We start from the raw sequence: 12,006 nt of genomic DNA on the forward strand, positions 1-12,006 counted from the left end.
GAACTGTGGGAGTGACGCGAGAGGAGAGCGGCCGCGCGCTGCTCTTTCAAACATTTAAAGGGACAGGACACATTTGAGCTCACACTTTTATTTGTTATTAATAATGTACAACGCATTATTCAGTCCATCCAGGATTTCGCGGGTTTTTTTTTTTTTTTTTATTGTTGCGGCCTAAAATGCCTGATTTTGCGGCAGCTTTTCCAAAAAATTGAAGTTGCGATGATTTGAGGCTTCTTTTATTAAAGTCACAGGAACATGGGCATTTGCAAATTACCTAAAACAGTCTTTTTTGAGTATTTAGCCTTAAAAAAAACAAAACAGACTTTTTTTCATTAATTCATTTATTTGTTTTGAGCAGCCAATGAGAGCGCAGCGTCACGGAACGTCAGCCAATGAGAGCGCAGCATCACGGAACGCCAGCCAATCAGAGCGGAGCGTCACAGAACGTCAGCCAATCAGAGCGGAGCGTCACAGAACGTCAGCCAATGAGAGCGCAGCATCACAGAACGCCAGCCAATCAGAGCGGAGCATCACAGAACGTCAGCCAATGAGAGCGCAGCTTCACACAATGTCAGCCAATGACAGCGCAGCGTCACAGAACACCAGCCAATGAGAGCGCAGCGTCACAGAACGCCAGCCAATCAGAGCGCAGCGTCACACAACGCCAGCCAATCAGAGCGGAGCGTCACAGAACGTCGGCCAATGAGAGCGCAGCGTCACAGAACGCCAGCCAATCAGAGCGCAGCGTCACAGAACGCCGGCCAATCAGAGCGGAGCGTCACAGAACGTCAGCCAATGAGAGCGCAGCGTCACAGAACGCCAGCTAATCGGAGCGCAGCGTCACAGAACGCCGGCCAATCAGAGCGCAGCATCACAGAACGCCAGCCAATGAGAGCGCAGCGTCACACAACGTCAGCCAATGAGAGCAGAGCGTCACAAAACATCAGCCAATGAGAGCGCAGCGTCACAGAACGCTAGCCAATGAGAGCGGAGCATCACAGAATGTCAGCCAATCAGAGCGCAGCGTCACAGAACGCCGGCCAATCAGAGCGCAGCATCACAGAACGCCAGCCAATGAGAGCGCAGCGTCACAGAACGCCAGCCAATCAGAGCGGAGCGTCACAGAACGTCAGCCAATGAGAGCGCAGCGTCACAGAACGCCAGCCAATGAGAGCGGAGCGTCACAGAACGTCAGCCAATGAGAGCGCAGCGTCACAGAATGCCAGCCAATGAGAGCGGAGTGTCACAGAACGCCAGCCAATGAGAGCGCAGCGTCACAGAACGCCAGCCAATGAGAACGGAGCGTCACAGAACATCAGCCAATCAGAGCGCAGCGTCACAGAATGTCAGCCAATCAGAGCGAAGCGTCACAGAACGTCAACCAATCAGTGCGCAGGGTCACAGATCATCAGCCAGTCAGAGCGAAGAGTTCCAGAATGTTAGCCAATCAGAGCACAGCATCACAGAATGCCAGCCAATGAGAGCGCAGAATCACAGAACATCAGTTAATGTGAGCACAGCATCACAAAACACCATGAGAGCATAGGGTCACACAACCTGAGAGCCTGCTCCTTAGTTTTTCTCTTTCCTGGTGTGCTGTTACACAGTTATAACAAACATTTTTTGTAGTAAATAATTTATATATACAAATGCAATGTAGAACAACATCACTTTCATCCACATCCATGCAGTACGTTATTATTACACAGGAGAATAAGACTAAGAAACAGATGAGGTAGGTGCTGTTTATATGTTTATTATTACATAGAGTATTTAGGCTGCTAACCCTCCTGTGTGTCCTAATACATACTGTATTTGGAGATCTTTTTGCTGCATATGGACTCCTTTTCCTTTTAATCCTTTACTGCTGATAAAGTTTTAATTTAAGATTTTTAATGTAGTGGACTCTTTTCTCAATGGTATTCATACATTGACAAACAAAGTTCAATAGTTGTAACCACCAATGAAGCCACTTACTACATACACCTGTTTATTCAGTAAAAATCACAATGTGTTAATTTAAAATTCTTCAGGGTCTCAGGTTTAACAGAATAACAGAATGTGCTGCACACTTTTAATACCCCAAATATAGTGTAGGATTCTGTTGAAAGTTACTGCCCTGTAACTTAGATTATTGTCTTTGTGTAAACTTATTTCATACATATTTATATTTGAAAGTACTCAGATATTATAACTGCACAAGGCCATTTGACCTCAAAAAGTAGGTCAAGGTGACCTATTTTCAATATGCTTCTGCTTCATGCCAAGATGCATCCACAGTATAAATTTGGTGCAGATATCTCAATGCATTCTTCAGATAATGTGATTATGTCCTTGAAAGGAAAGACAGACAGACAGATGGACAGAAGGATGACAAAACGATTACCATACCCCTTCAGCCAGAAGTTGGCAGAGGGGTAAAAACTACTCTCTAATCCGGTTTAAACAACTTGCAGCTGGATTGACAGACAGGTGTCTAACATGTCTTTCATTCTCACTAGGCAGCATGAAGTTTACCTGCAGGTTTTGCTACCACAGGCATTAGTTATTCGGTGGGAAGTGAAAATGTGTTTTCAAGGCAAAGTGAATCTTATCACTGAGCAAATTTGAGTGGGTTTTTTGATACACCGAAGGGTATAAAGAGGTGCTGCGGCAGAGATGAGGTGCTGCGGCAGAGATGAGGTGCTTACTCTGTACACCCGCAGGTTAGAAACATGACTTTGTCAACATTTGGTCTCCTGCTCCTTCTGGTGCTCTCTGACTGCTCCTGGGCTGAGGAGAAGGTGAGCGTGTTTGGTGCTTTTACCAAGAGCAAGAACGTTTTGTAATAATTTTGAGATAATTACTTTTACTTACAGCTCACTTGAGTGATTTGTCATTCTTCTTCTTCTTCTTCTTCTTCTTCTTCTTCTTCTTATTATTATTATTATTATTATTATTATTATTGTTATTATTATTATTCTGTGAAAGAAATATTTTGGTCGTCTTTGCAGTGGGCTTTGAGGGAGTTAGACTTATGTCCATAACAGCACTAATATGTGAGAGAAGGGAAGAAGATTACACATTATTTAAAAGAATTGACATTTAACTGCTATTTAAGAAGATAAACAAAAATGAAGAGAAAGAATTTATTATTGTTTCACCCCTAAAGACATAGATCATTTTTGTGGCAACTTCCAAATGAATTTCTTTCTCTATTTAACCTTTCCTTAGTGATTTATCACTAATTATTATAACATCATTCAAATCAAATTTTATTTATATAGCACCAAATCATAACAAAAGTTATCTCATGAGACTTAAAATACAGAGAGTTGGTCAAAACCAGACTCTAAGCCAATTTACAGAAACCCAAAAGAATCCTCCAGGAGCAAACACTTGTGCCTGAGCTGCCCTCATTCTTTGCATTCTCCAGCCATATTACTGTATTTAATTCACAGATCATGTAGATGCTCATAAAAGCTCAGAGTAAATTGAAAGGTTATTATATCAAAACAGAGAAAACTGGAGAAAAAAAGTTACTTTTTTTTTTTTTAGCTTAACTTACCCTTAAATGAATGTAAAAATAAGCTTTTACAATCTCTGTCATTTGTTAGACCACATGGGTTTTATTGGTGAATCAATGTTGCAGAAGATGGTGGCGTTTCCATGTTGACAAATGGGTCATACCTGATGACGATGAAATGCTGCAAACATTTTATATAGGTCAATGGTTTGGTCACTGATGTTTAAGGTCTTTGAGTGTTAAAGATTAATATCAATCAATCAGTAATGAAATGTGCCAAGTGGTCACTTCATATCGCTGTACAAGCCATTGCAGTAGTTGCATTTCAAAGGAGAAGGTTCTGATGAACTGGAATCCGTCAGATCATTCAGACTGTACAGGTGAGTACTTCCTCATGCTCTCCTCACCTCTGTTACCTGTAGGAGCTGTCTGTCTCTGAAATCCTGTGGAGGGCCAACAAGGACGTCGGTAAGATGAACTTTTTTACTTAGTCTCACAGCGCCCACGTTAATGTACGTTTAGTGTACATAATAGTCTGGGATAGAGTGTATATTCATTATTTAATCAGATCTGCAACTTGATTCACCACCACCAACCTCAACTGCTGAGCCGGTTCTGTTTCCCTGTGACAGTTCGTACCAAAGATGAGCCCCTTGTTATCGACGACATCGCTTACGATAATGAAAATGACAGAAATGCTGATCCCTGCACCTCCAGGGGCTGCATGTGGGGAAAGTCCTCTGATGGAAAGGTCTACGTGCCCTATGTTATTGCTGGACATTACTGTAAGTACAAGTAATTAAGTTTGCCCTGATACTGAAAGTCTAAATTTAGTCATTCACATCCAGATTCTTGTTGAAATATCATTGTACTTTATTTAGTGATATTGTTGAATGAATGCTTACTTTTTCAGACACATAAAAATCGCAATATAATCACCAACAAAATAAATGCTTGAAACAAATTATGAACTTAAAATAACCCCCCAAGAAAAGGAAATGTATCCTATTATGCAAAATAAATTTAATGTTATTATACATGAGGGTTTTTGTTTGTTTGTTTTTTGACAGATGCTGTTTTCACCCATGTGTCCAAAACCAACTATTCTATTTACTTTATTTTCTACAGACTTTTTAGCATGTTGTTTAGACTGTGAAAGTTCAATATTAACCCTTTATAGGGTACTCATAGAAATACTCTGAAATGTAAAATTTCAACCTCCATGTGCTATTGGAGGACATAACAAGACTTTGTTGCTTTTGTGAAATTTTTCTTTTTTTTTTTTTTTTTTTTTTTACTTTTATGTAGAAAATCAAGGTTAATGAAGTTACCATATTTGGTTCCTTACCCAAAAGTGACAAAAAACAAACAAACAAACAAAAATCTAACAAGTAAATATAAAAGAATACAATAAAAACACGTGTTATGTGAAAGGAACATGCATTTTAGAACATTAGGACATCACTTTTAGAAAATTAGACCAACATGTGTGCTGATCCAGACACCTGTCCACATCCACATTATCCCTTTGAACATCATTCCTTACATTAGTACCATTACTTCATGGTACCTAACAAAGCAGGTACACTCACTGTTCATGCAGAGGTGGACCTTACAGACCCTGTAGACCACATTGGACCTGAGATTGTTGCCTCACTGTCCTCACTGTAACTGTTGCTGTCACTGTCTTGTAATGTGTGCAGAAATTACCAAAAATAGTCACTTGCCTGATAAAGGGTTAACCCAAATCATGATTTTTCCGAACCCTAACCAAGCTGGTTTTTTTCTCTAATCCTAATGCAATAATTTTGATCCTTAGAGGTGAAAAAACCTGCAGTTACTTAAAAAGTGTTTCCATGTTGCACTGGGAGCTCCAACCTCAGCTCCCCAGGGAAAAGTACTGTGATGGACAAATTCAGTCTTACATTATATCAAATATCATATTGAAATGCAGTGTATCGTACACACAGTATGTGGACTGGGCTTGTTTGTGTTTTATTCTCAGCTTCCCGTGAGCGATCCATCATTGAGCGAGGGCTGCTGTCTTTCCATGATGTGACTTGCATCCGCTTCGTTAGGAGAACTAATCAGAGAGACTATCTGAGCATCCAGTCTGACAGCGGGTGTGTTTTCTGTGAATGCTTCTGCGTGCTTAAATGTCAATGGCAATTTACTTCTCACAGTCAGAAATTTATTATGTGGATGATAAGGTAATAGGTAAGGTCAGGTCAGGTAAGGTAAGGTCAGGTCAGGTCAGGTCAGGTCAGGTCAGGTAAGGTAAGGTAAGATAAGGTAAGACAAGATAAGACAAGATAAGTAAAAATGAAGCTGATGAACTGTTTCTCAAAATCTTTGAAGATCAGTGTATTTGTCAGCTGTTCATTCACCTCTTACTCTTTAAATGTGACTGCAGCTGTTACTCCTACGTCGGTCGTCGTGGTTACAGTCAGACGTTGTCTCTGGACCGTCAGGGCTGCCTCTACCACAGCACCGTCCAGCACGAGCTGCTCCACGCTCTGGGCTTCAACCACGAGCAGTGCCGCTCCGACAGGGACCAGCACATCCGTGTCCTGTGGCAGAACATCCAGCGGGGTCAGCACTGCTTCAAATCTACAAAAAACAATAATCCATCTAGTAGAAATACAAATAATTTGTTACTGGACTTAACCCATAAAGACCCAGTGCTACTTTTGTGGGAGCTCCCAAATTTCTTTCTTTCTATATTTAACCTTTATTAAGTGATATATCACCATTTATTATAATTTTTCCTCTTTGATCTGCATTTCTCAGTGTAAATCATGTTTTTTTTCCCCTCTATTTAATTCACTGATCATTTAGATGTTCATGAACACTCTGAGTAAATCCAAAGGTTATTACATAAAAACAGAAAAAACAAAGCAAATATATCAATAACTGAACATAAACCCAGTGTGTCCATCCACTGTCATTGATCCAACTCCATGGGTTTTACTGGTGAATCAATGCTGTAGAAGATGACGGTGGTTCCCATGTTCACTACCCTCACTCTGAACATCCAAATGGGTCATATCTGATGACCATGAAAAGACGACAAACTGTATTTTACACCAATTATTTACATGTATTGATAGGATTAGTGGATCAATAGGTATTTAACATGTACATCAGTGGATGATTTTGGTCGCCGGTTGACGTTTGGGTCTTTATGGGTTAAGGAGAGTTTTCAGAAATCTATACTTTAAATTTTATCTATTCTTATGACAGCTTTACTCTTAATTCCCTCATTCTAATATAAATGTAGGTTTTTTTCTCATACTGACAGTAGGCAGCTTACTTTAGCTAAATTCATTTGATGGAAATAACTGATTATTATAATTTTGCATCATTGTACAAGGCTAATTTCAACTTAAATGGATATGACAATAACACTGAAAAGATGATTTCTTGGTGTATCCATCAGTGTATGTCACATTTGACAAACATAACAGTCAAAAATTACATAAAAGAGGCAAAAAGACTAAATCTATAAAAACTGTAAAAAAAAAAAAAAAAAAAAAAATGCAACAAAATGTAAAGATACAAGATGAAAACAATGTAAAAAAAAAAAAAAAAGCAAAAAGACAATGATTCTAAAAGAGATGTAACAAAACATAGATGTAAGACATATAAAAAGATAAATAGGGTTCCTACAGGTTTCTACAAGTTAAATTTAAGACTTTTTAAGACCTTTTTAAAACTACTTGGAACAGAATTTAATGCCCATCACTGTCTATTTCACGGCCATACTGGCAAAAATTTGTGGTTCCTAGAGCTTATTTACTCTGACGCCTTGATTCTCACTGTTCTGAGTCATTTCTTACCAGTGGCTGCAAAGTTAGTGGTAATTAGTTTCTCATTTAAATATAAATTGTTGGGTTGGAACAGGTAGAACTGAGTCAACTAATGTTACCTTCTTTGCAGCTTGGACATTTAAACACAATACAGAGAACAAGTTTATGGCCACATAACTGAAGACCTTTCATAAAGATTTGTAAATTCAAGACTTTTAAGACTTTTGACAACCCCACGGGAACCATGGATAAAACATGAAAGATGGAGAGAAAAAAAAACTGTTTAAAAAAGACACAAGATGCAAACATTGCAAAATACAAAGCAAGATGAAATACATATACATAACAGACCCAAACATCATAAAAGAACAAGAAAAAAAGGACGTAAAAGATTCATAAGGACAAAAACAATTAAAGCAAAAATAAATAACTAAATAAATGCACAAGACACAACTGTTGTATAAATGATGTATAATGATGTGACAGGATGTAGATAATGTACAGAACAGGGTGAAACGGGTACAGTCTACTTCCTGGATTAGAAGTGCACTGTATCTTCAGGGACCTACAGGAGTCTGGTTTTCTTCTACTCTGGGAATACTATGACCTGAATGACTGAGAATATGCACAGACCCTCAAACCCAAATCTGTGACTCAGTCCTAATGCTGAACCTGAATCCTGAACCCTATCGTTTCTGTTTTCGTCTCAGGTTGGGAGTACGCCTTTGACAAGATCAACACTCTGAACCAGAACACCCCCTACGACTACAACTCTGTCATGCAGTACCACAAGTCAGCTGACTGAATATCTGACATTTTCTAATAAATTACTAACTCATAATAGTAATAGTAGTGTAAGTCATCCTCTGTGTTTTCCCAGATATGCCTTCTCCGGCAACAACAGGCCCACGATGGAGCCCATTCCCAACGCCAACGTTGAATTCGGCACAGCCTCACAGATGAGCAAGAACGACATCGACAGAGTGAACAGGCTGTACAAGTGTTAGCCATACGGTAAGAGGAACACAGCTTTTTATTTATATACTTATTTTACATGATGGTCCAGAGCCGCCTTTAACACTTCCTCTTTGTTTTCCTCCATCAGGTGGTTCAAGTGTTCACAACATGATGCCTCCTCTGACATCAAATCTCATGTTCTTCAAGACAGTGAATTAAATTGGCACAAATAAAGATTTATGAACAGATTTATGGAAGATCCTTGTGTTGTTTATGCATTTATAAAATATACTAGTGTGCTGACCCATGGGGATCCACAGGTTGTGGATGTGGTAGTTTTTATCCAGTTGTGTATTCAATCATGTTGTACCGCATTTGTCCAGCAGTCACTGCCAAAGCATTCTGGGTATAGTGACATGATTGTAAGGCTATTGTATTCCAAAATTACTAATATCTCCCAAAATATTGGTCCTATCAACTTGCCGTTTTTGCTAGTCTGTTATTTGACCAAAAATACGCAACTATGCTAAACTGCAGCAGTCAGCTCTTTGCAGATTTTGTGTGAATCCTGAGACATACATACACACGCTCACACACAGAGGCCACTTAGCTTTTATAATATCACATTCAGGCAAACACATTTCACATGAACACTTACTATAAAATGTGGAGCTTGAAATGTCATTGAGTTTATTGTCTTGGTTTGTTGTGCATTATATATTTGTTTTCAGGTAATGTATGTTGTTCTCGAATAGATGGTAGAAACTAAATCATCTGCACTTCTTCTGTGAGAGCAACAGAATGTAAATATATGTGTTTCAAAAGATTATAAACTCACAATTACGTGTAACCCTGTCTCAGAGAAATTATATTCACATACAAATCGTCAAGCCACCTGCATTATCTGACTGCAAATGAATGTAAGTGTGAATATCGCACTGATCTACAAGTAAAATCCTTCCAAAATAAAAAGTAGTGAATCTTTATGTTTCAGTCACTAATAAAGAAACATAACATGCGCACACTTGAAAACCCTCAGCCTGACTTTTCAGGCGCACTACTGCCCCCAGTGGCCTGACTTATCAGTGCATGGCAAAGTTTTTGGACAGACGGACGGACGGACAACCAGCTGATGACAATACCCTGCAGCCAGTGTGGCCCAGGGTAAAAATTAAGCTGGCTGACTGTAGGTTCCCTGGGGTCAAAATGTAGAATTCTGAGAAATAATGAGAGAATGGATTTTACTTGAAAGGAAAGTTTGTCTCAGAGCTACAGCTCTACTTCAAAACACTGTCTGTACATTACAATACATTCACTTTACAGAGTCTTTCTAGTGAAAGAATAATCAATCTATTGTATAAATGTATATAAACCAATATATGTGTAATAACACATTCATTTTCCAGTTCATTTTATTAATGTATATAAGATTTATCACATTTTCATCTCTAAGGCAGATGAAAAAAAACAAACTTGTTGACCAGCGTCTCATGCCTTTTCCCTCAAATCCTTGGATCTATTATGTTCATGTTTAGTTTTGCATTCTGTGTGAGAAAGTTGGGTTGTCACCTGCGTCTGAGATCAGGGTGTCTTAGTGGGGGTTAAAGTGGGACTGATTCCATAGGTTTGACTAGATTTGATAGCTTCTTTTTTTATATTAGTTGTTCTTGCATTTATTTAAAAAGCTGATTAATGTCACAAATGCCTCAAAATCAGCTCAAGAACTTTGAATAAAGTTCAACAATGAAATCCTCATGCAAAACAGTCGAATTTAACTATTATTTTCTGTGTAAATATCCATAAAATGTTTATTGTCAGTGGATTTATTACATTGGTGAGAATCAAACATAATAACCACAGTTTTGTCACAATTTGGAATCATTTGCTTGAGTAGATGCACTACTATGGTAGAGGGAATAGAAAAAATATTCAGAGTGAAATGAAGCGATTAAACATCACTGATATCATTAAACTTATAACACTTCAGATAAAGGGCCTCTGCTGCTCTGTGTGTTTTTCCATGTTGTGTCCATTTATCTTTTATGTAGTATTACATCAGATACAGCTGTTAATTTACTGTGTGATGTGGAAAACAGTTACATAATCTGTCTGAGAAGCTGCATTTTTAGCTTCAGAAACAGGTCAAATGTGATGTTTTTACTGAACATTCTCTGAACCCAGTCAATAATAAACCAAGGTCTTGGAGCAGAACCTTTAGTAATGTGTATAAACTCACTACTACCTCTGTGTTTTCTTCTTTTAATGCCTCACCTGGGCTATTTACACGTATATACCTTTACTTATACTTCATTTCAACACTCATATCTGTACTTTTGATGCCTTACAGTTTCAAAGCAGGCTCCTGCCCTTAGTTTTAAAACATTAGAGGGTATCATAGCACTGCTTCCCTGCACCAAGACCTAAATGAGAAGGACAAATATAGGACAATGTCACATAAATAAATGACTCCCTTGGTGTATCCAATAGTGAATATTTTACATGACACAGACAGAAGACAGACACACTCAGGGGGTCCAAAAGCCTCTTCTACTCTACCTGGAACCTGGTAATGTTCTTTATTAACACTAAAAACTCTCCCTGATAACTCGTGAATTCATGAGTTTTAAGTTAAATCATGGGGGATGACATGTTGTTGCACAGCCCGACACATCCTCACTTGCTCTCTAATCTGGCCCGTAGACCGACTCAGCTCTTGTTTTTGTTTAATTATTTATGCCTGATGAGTGTCATACCTACTAATATTATTGCATTTATTTGTTTACTTATTTCTTTATTCTCAGATTGGGATGCATTACCTGGGAGTTTGTAGGGTGGGTATTGTATTTATATATGTGGAAAATCCAAAAACATTGTTTTCTCTTGTATTTATTTATTTATTTATTTATTTTAGCTTGATTCCAAGAAAAAGAACGTTGGAAAAAAAAAGACCCCCCAAAAAAGAAGACAGACATGAACAGCTGTGGAAAAAATTCTGATATTAAAAACTGATTTACACATCAGAGCAAAGTTGACATTTATCATTTGTATAATATTTACAGTATTGTATATTACAGTACTAGGCTACATAGTAAAATATATTTTTCCTTTAATAAGGAAGTTGAATCAGTATTTCTGCTTTTACCATATACTCTTTTTATTTTTATTTATTTATTTATTTATTTTTACACAAAACTGAATTTCTAGGTCACATAAAGTATTTGAATTGTTGCCACCTCTTTTTATTCATGTATATTATTTTCATTCTAGCTTACTTTTAAGATGTATGGAATTATATATCATGATTGTTTGTAATATTTGTCATGTTTTGTCTTATTTATCTCAGCTGTTCATGCACTACAGACATTCACCACGGACGATAAAGTGCAAATATTTTGAGACTTGATTTGACAAATATTTCCATTGATTTTTTTTCCTTTGGTGGCACCTCCCTTTTGAATTTTTCATAAATATTTGTCATTGTTGAAGGATTATTGCTGGCACACACTAACAGATTGCATTAAATACCTTTCCTGCAGAATAATATATATTAGAATGCAAGAGTGTGGACAAATTTACTAATATCAAAGTTATGTTTCACTTTTAAAATTATAGTTTTCAATCAGATTGCAAAGAGAATACAAACACTTTCACAGCTTCTCTAAAGTGTCTCTATTCTCTGAGAAAAACAAGAAATAAAACTGAATTCACCAGAAAGAAAAATTCCATTTCACACTC

The 12,006-nt window shown here is 37.8% G+C and overlaps 1 protein-coding gene across 2 annotated transcripts; it reads left to right on the forward strand.

The window, feature by feature from the left end:
- Positions 1–2,689: 2,689 nt before the first annotated feature.
- On the forward strand, positions 2,690–8,519 carry LOC115421094 (high choriolytic enzyme 1-like). 2 transcript variants are annotated; one of them, XM_030136810.1, is made up of 8 exons: positions 2,690–2,783; positions 3,928–3,973; positions 4,138–4,290; positions 5,511–5,715; positions 5,919–6,097; positions 8,025–8,106; positions 8,195–8,328; positions 8,420–8,519. In XM_030136810.1, exons 1-7 carry the CDS (start codon positions 2,715–2,717, stop codon positions 8,319–8,321), a joined length of 861 nt encoding a protein of 286 aa, XP_029992670.1. In that variant the 5' UTR covers positions 2,690–2,714; the 3' UTR covers positions 8,322–8,328; positions 8,420–8,519. The 2 variants fall into 2 exon arrangements, with proteins under 2 accessions (XP_029992670.1, XP_029992671.1); XM_030136811.1 differs by having other exon boundaries at positions 5,511–5,628.
- The last annotated feature ends 3,487 nt before the right edge of the window (positions 8,520–12,006 follow it).

Source organism: Sphaeramia orbicularis, chromosome 6 (genome assembly GCF_902148855.1).
Source record: "Sphaeramia orbicularis chromosome 6, fSphaOr1.1, whole genome shotgun sequence".
Taxonomy (NCBI): domain Eukaryota; kingdom Metazoa; phylum Chordata; class Actinopteri; order Kurtiformes; family Apogonidae; genus Sphaeramia; species Sphaeramia orbicularis.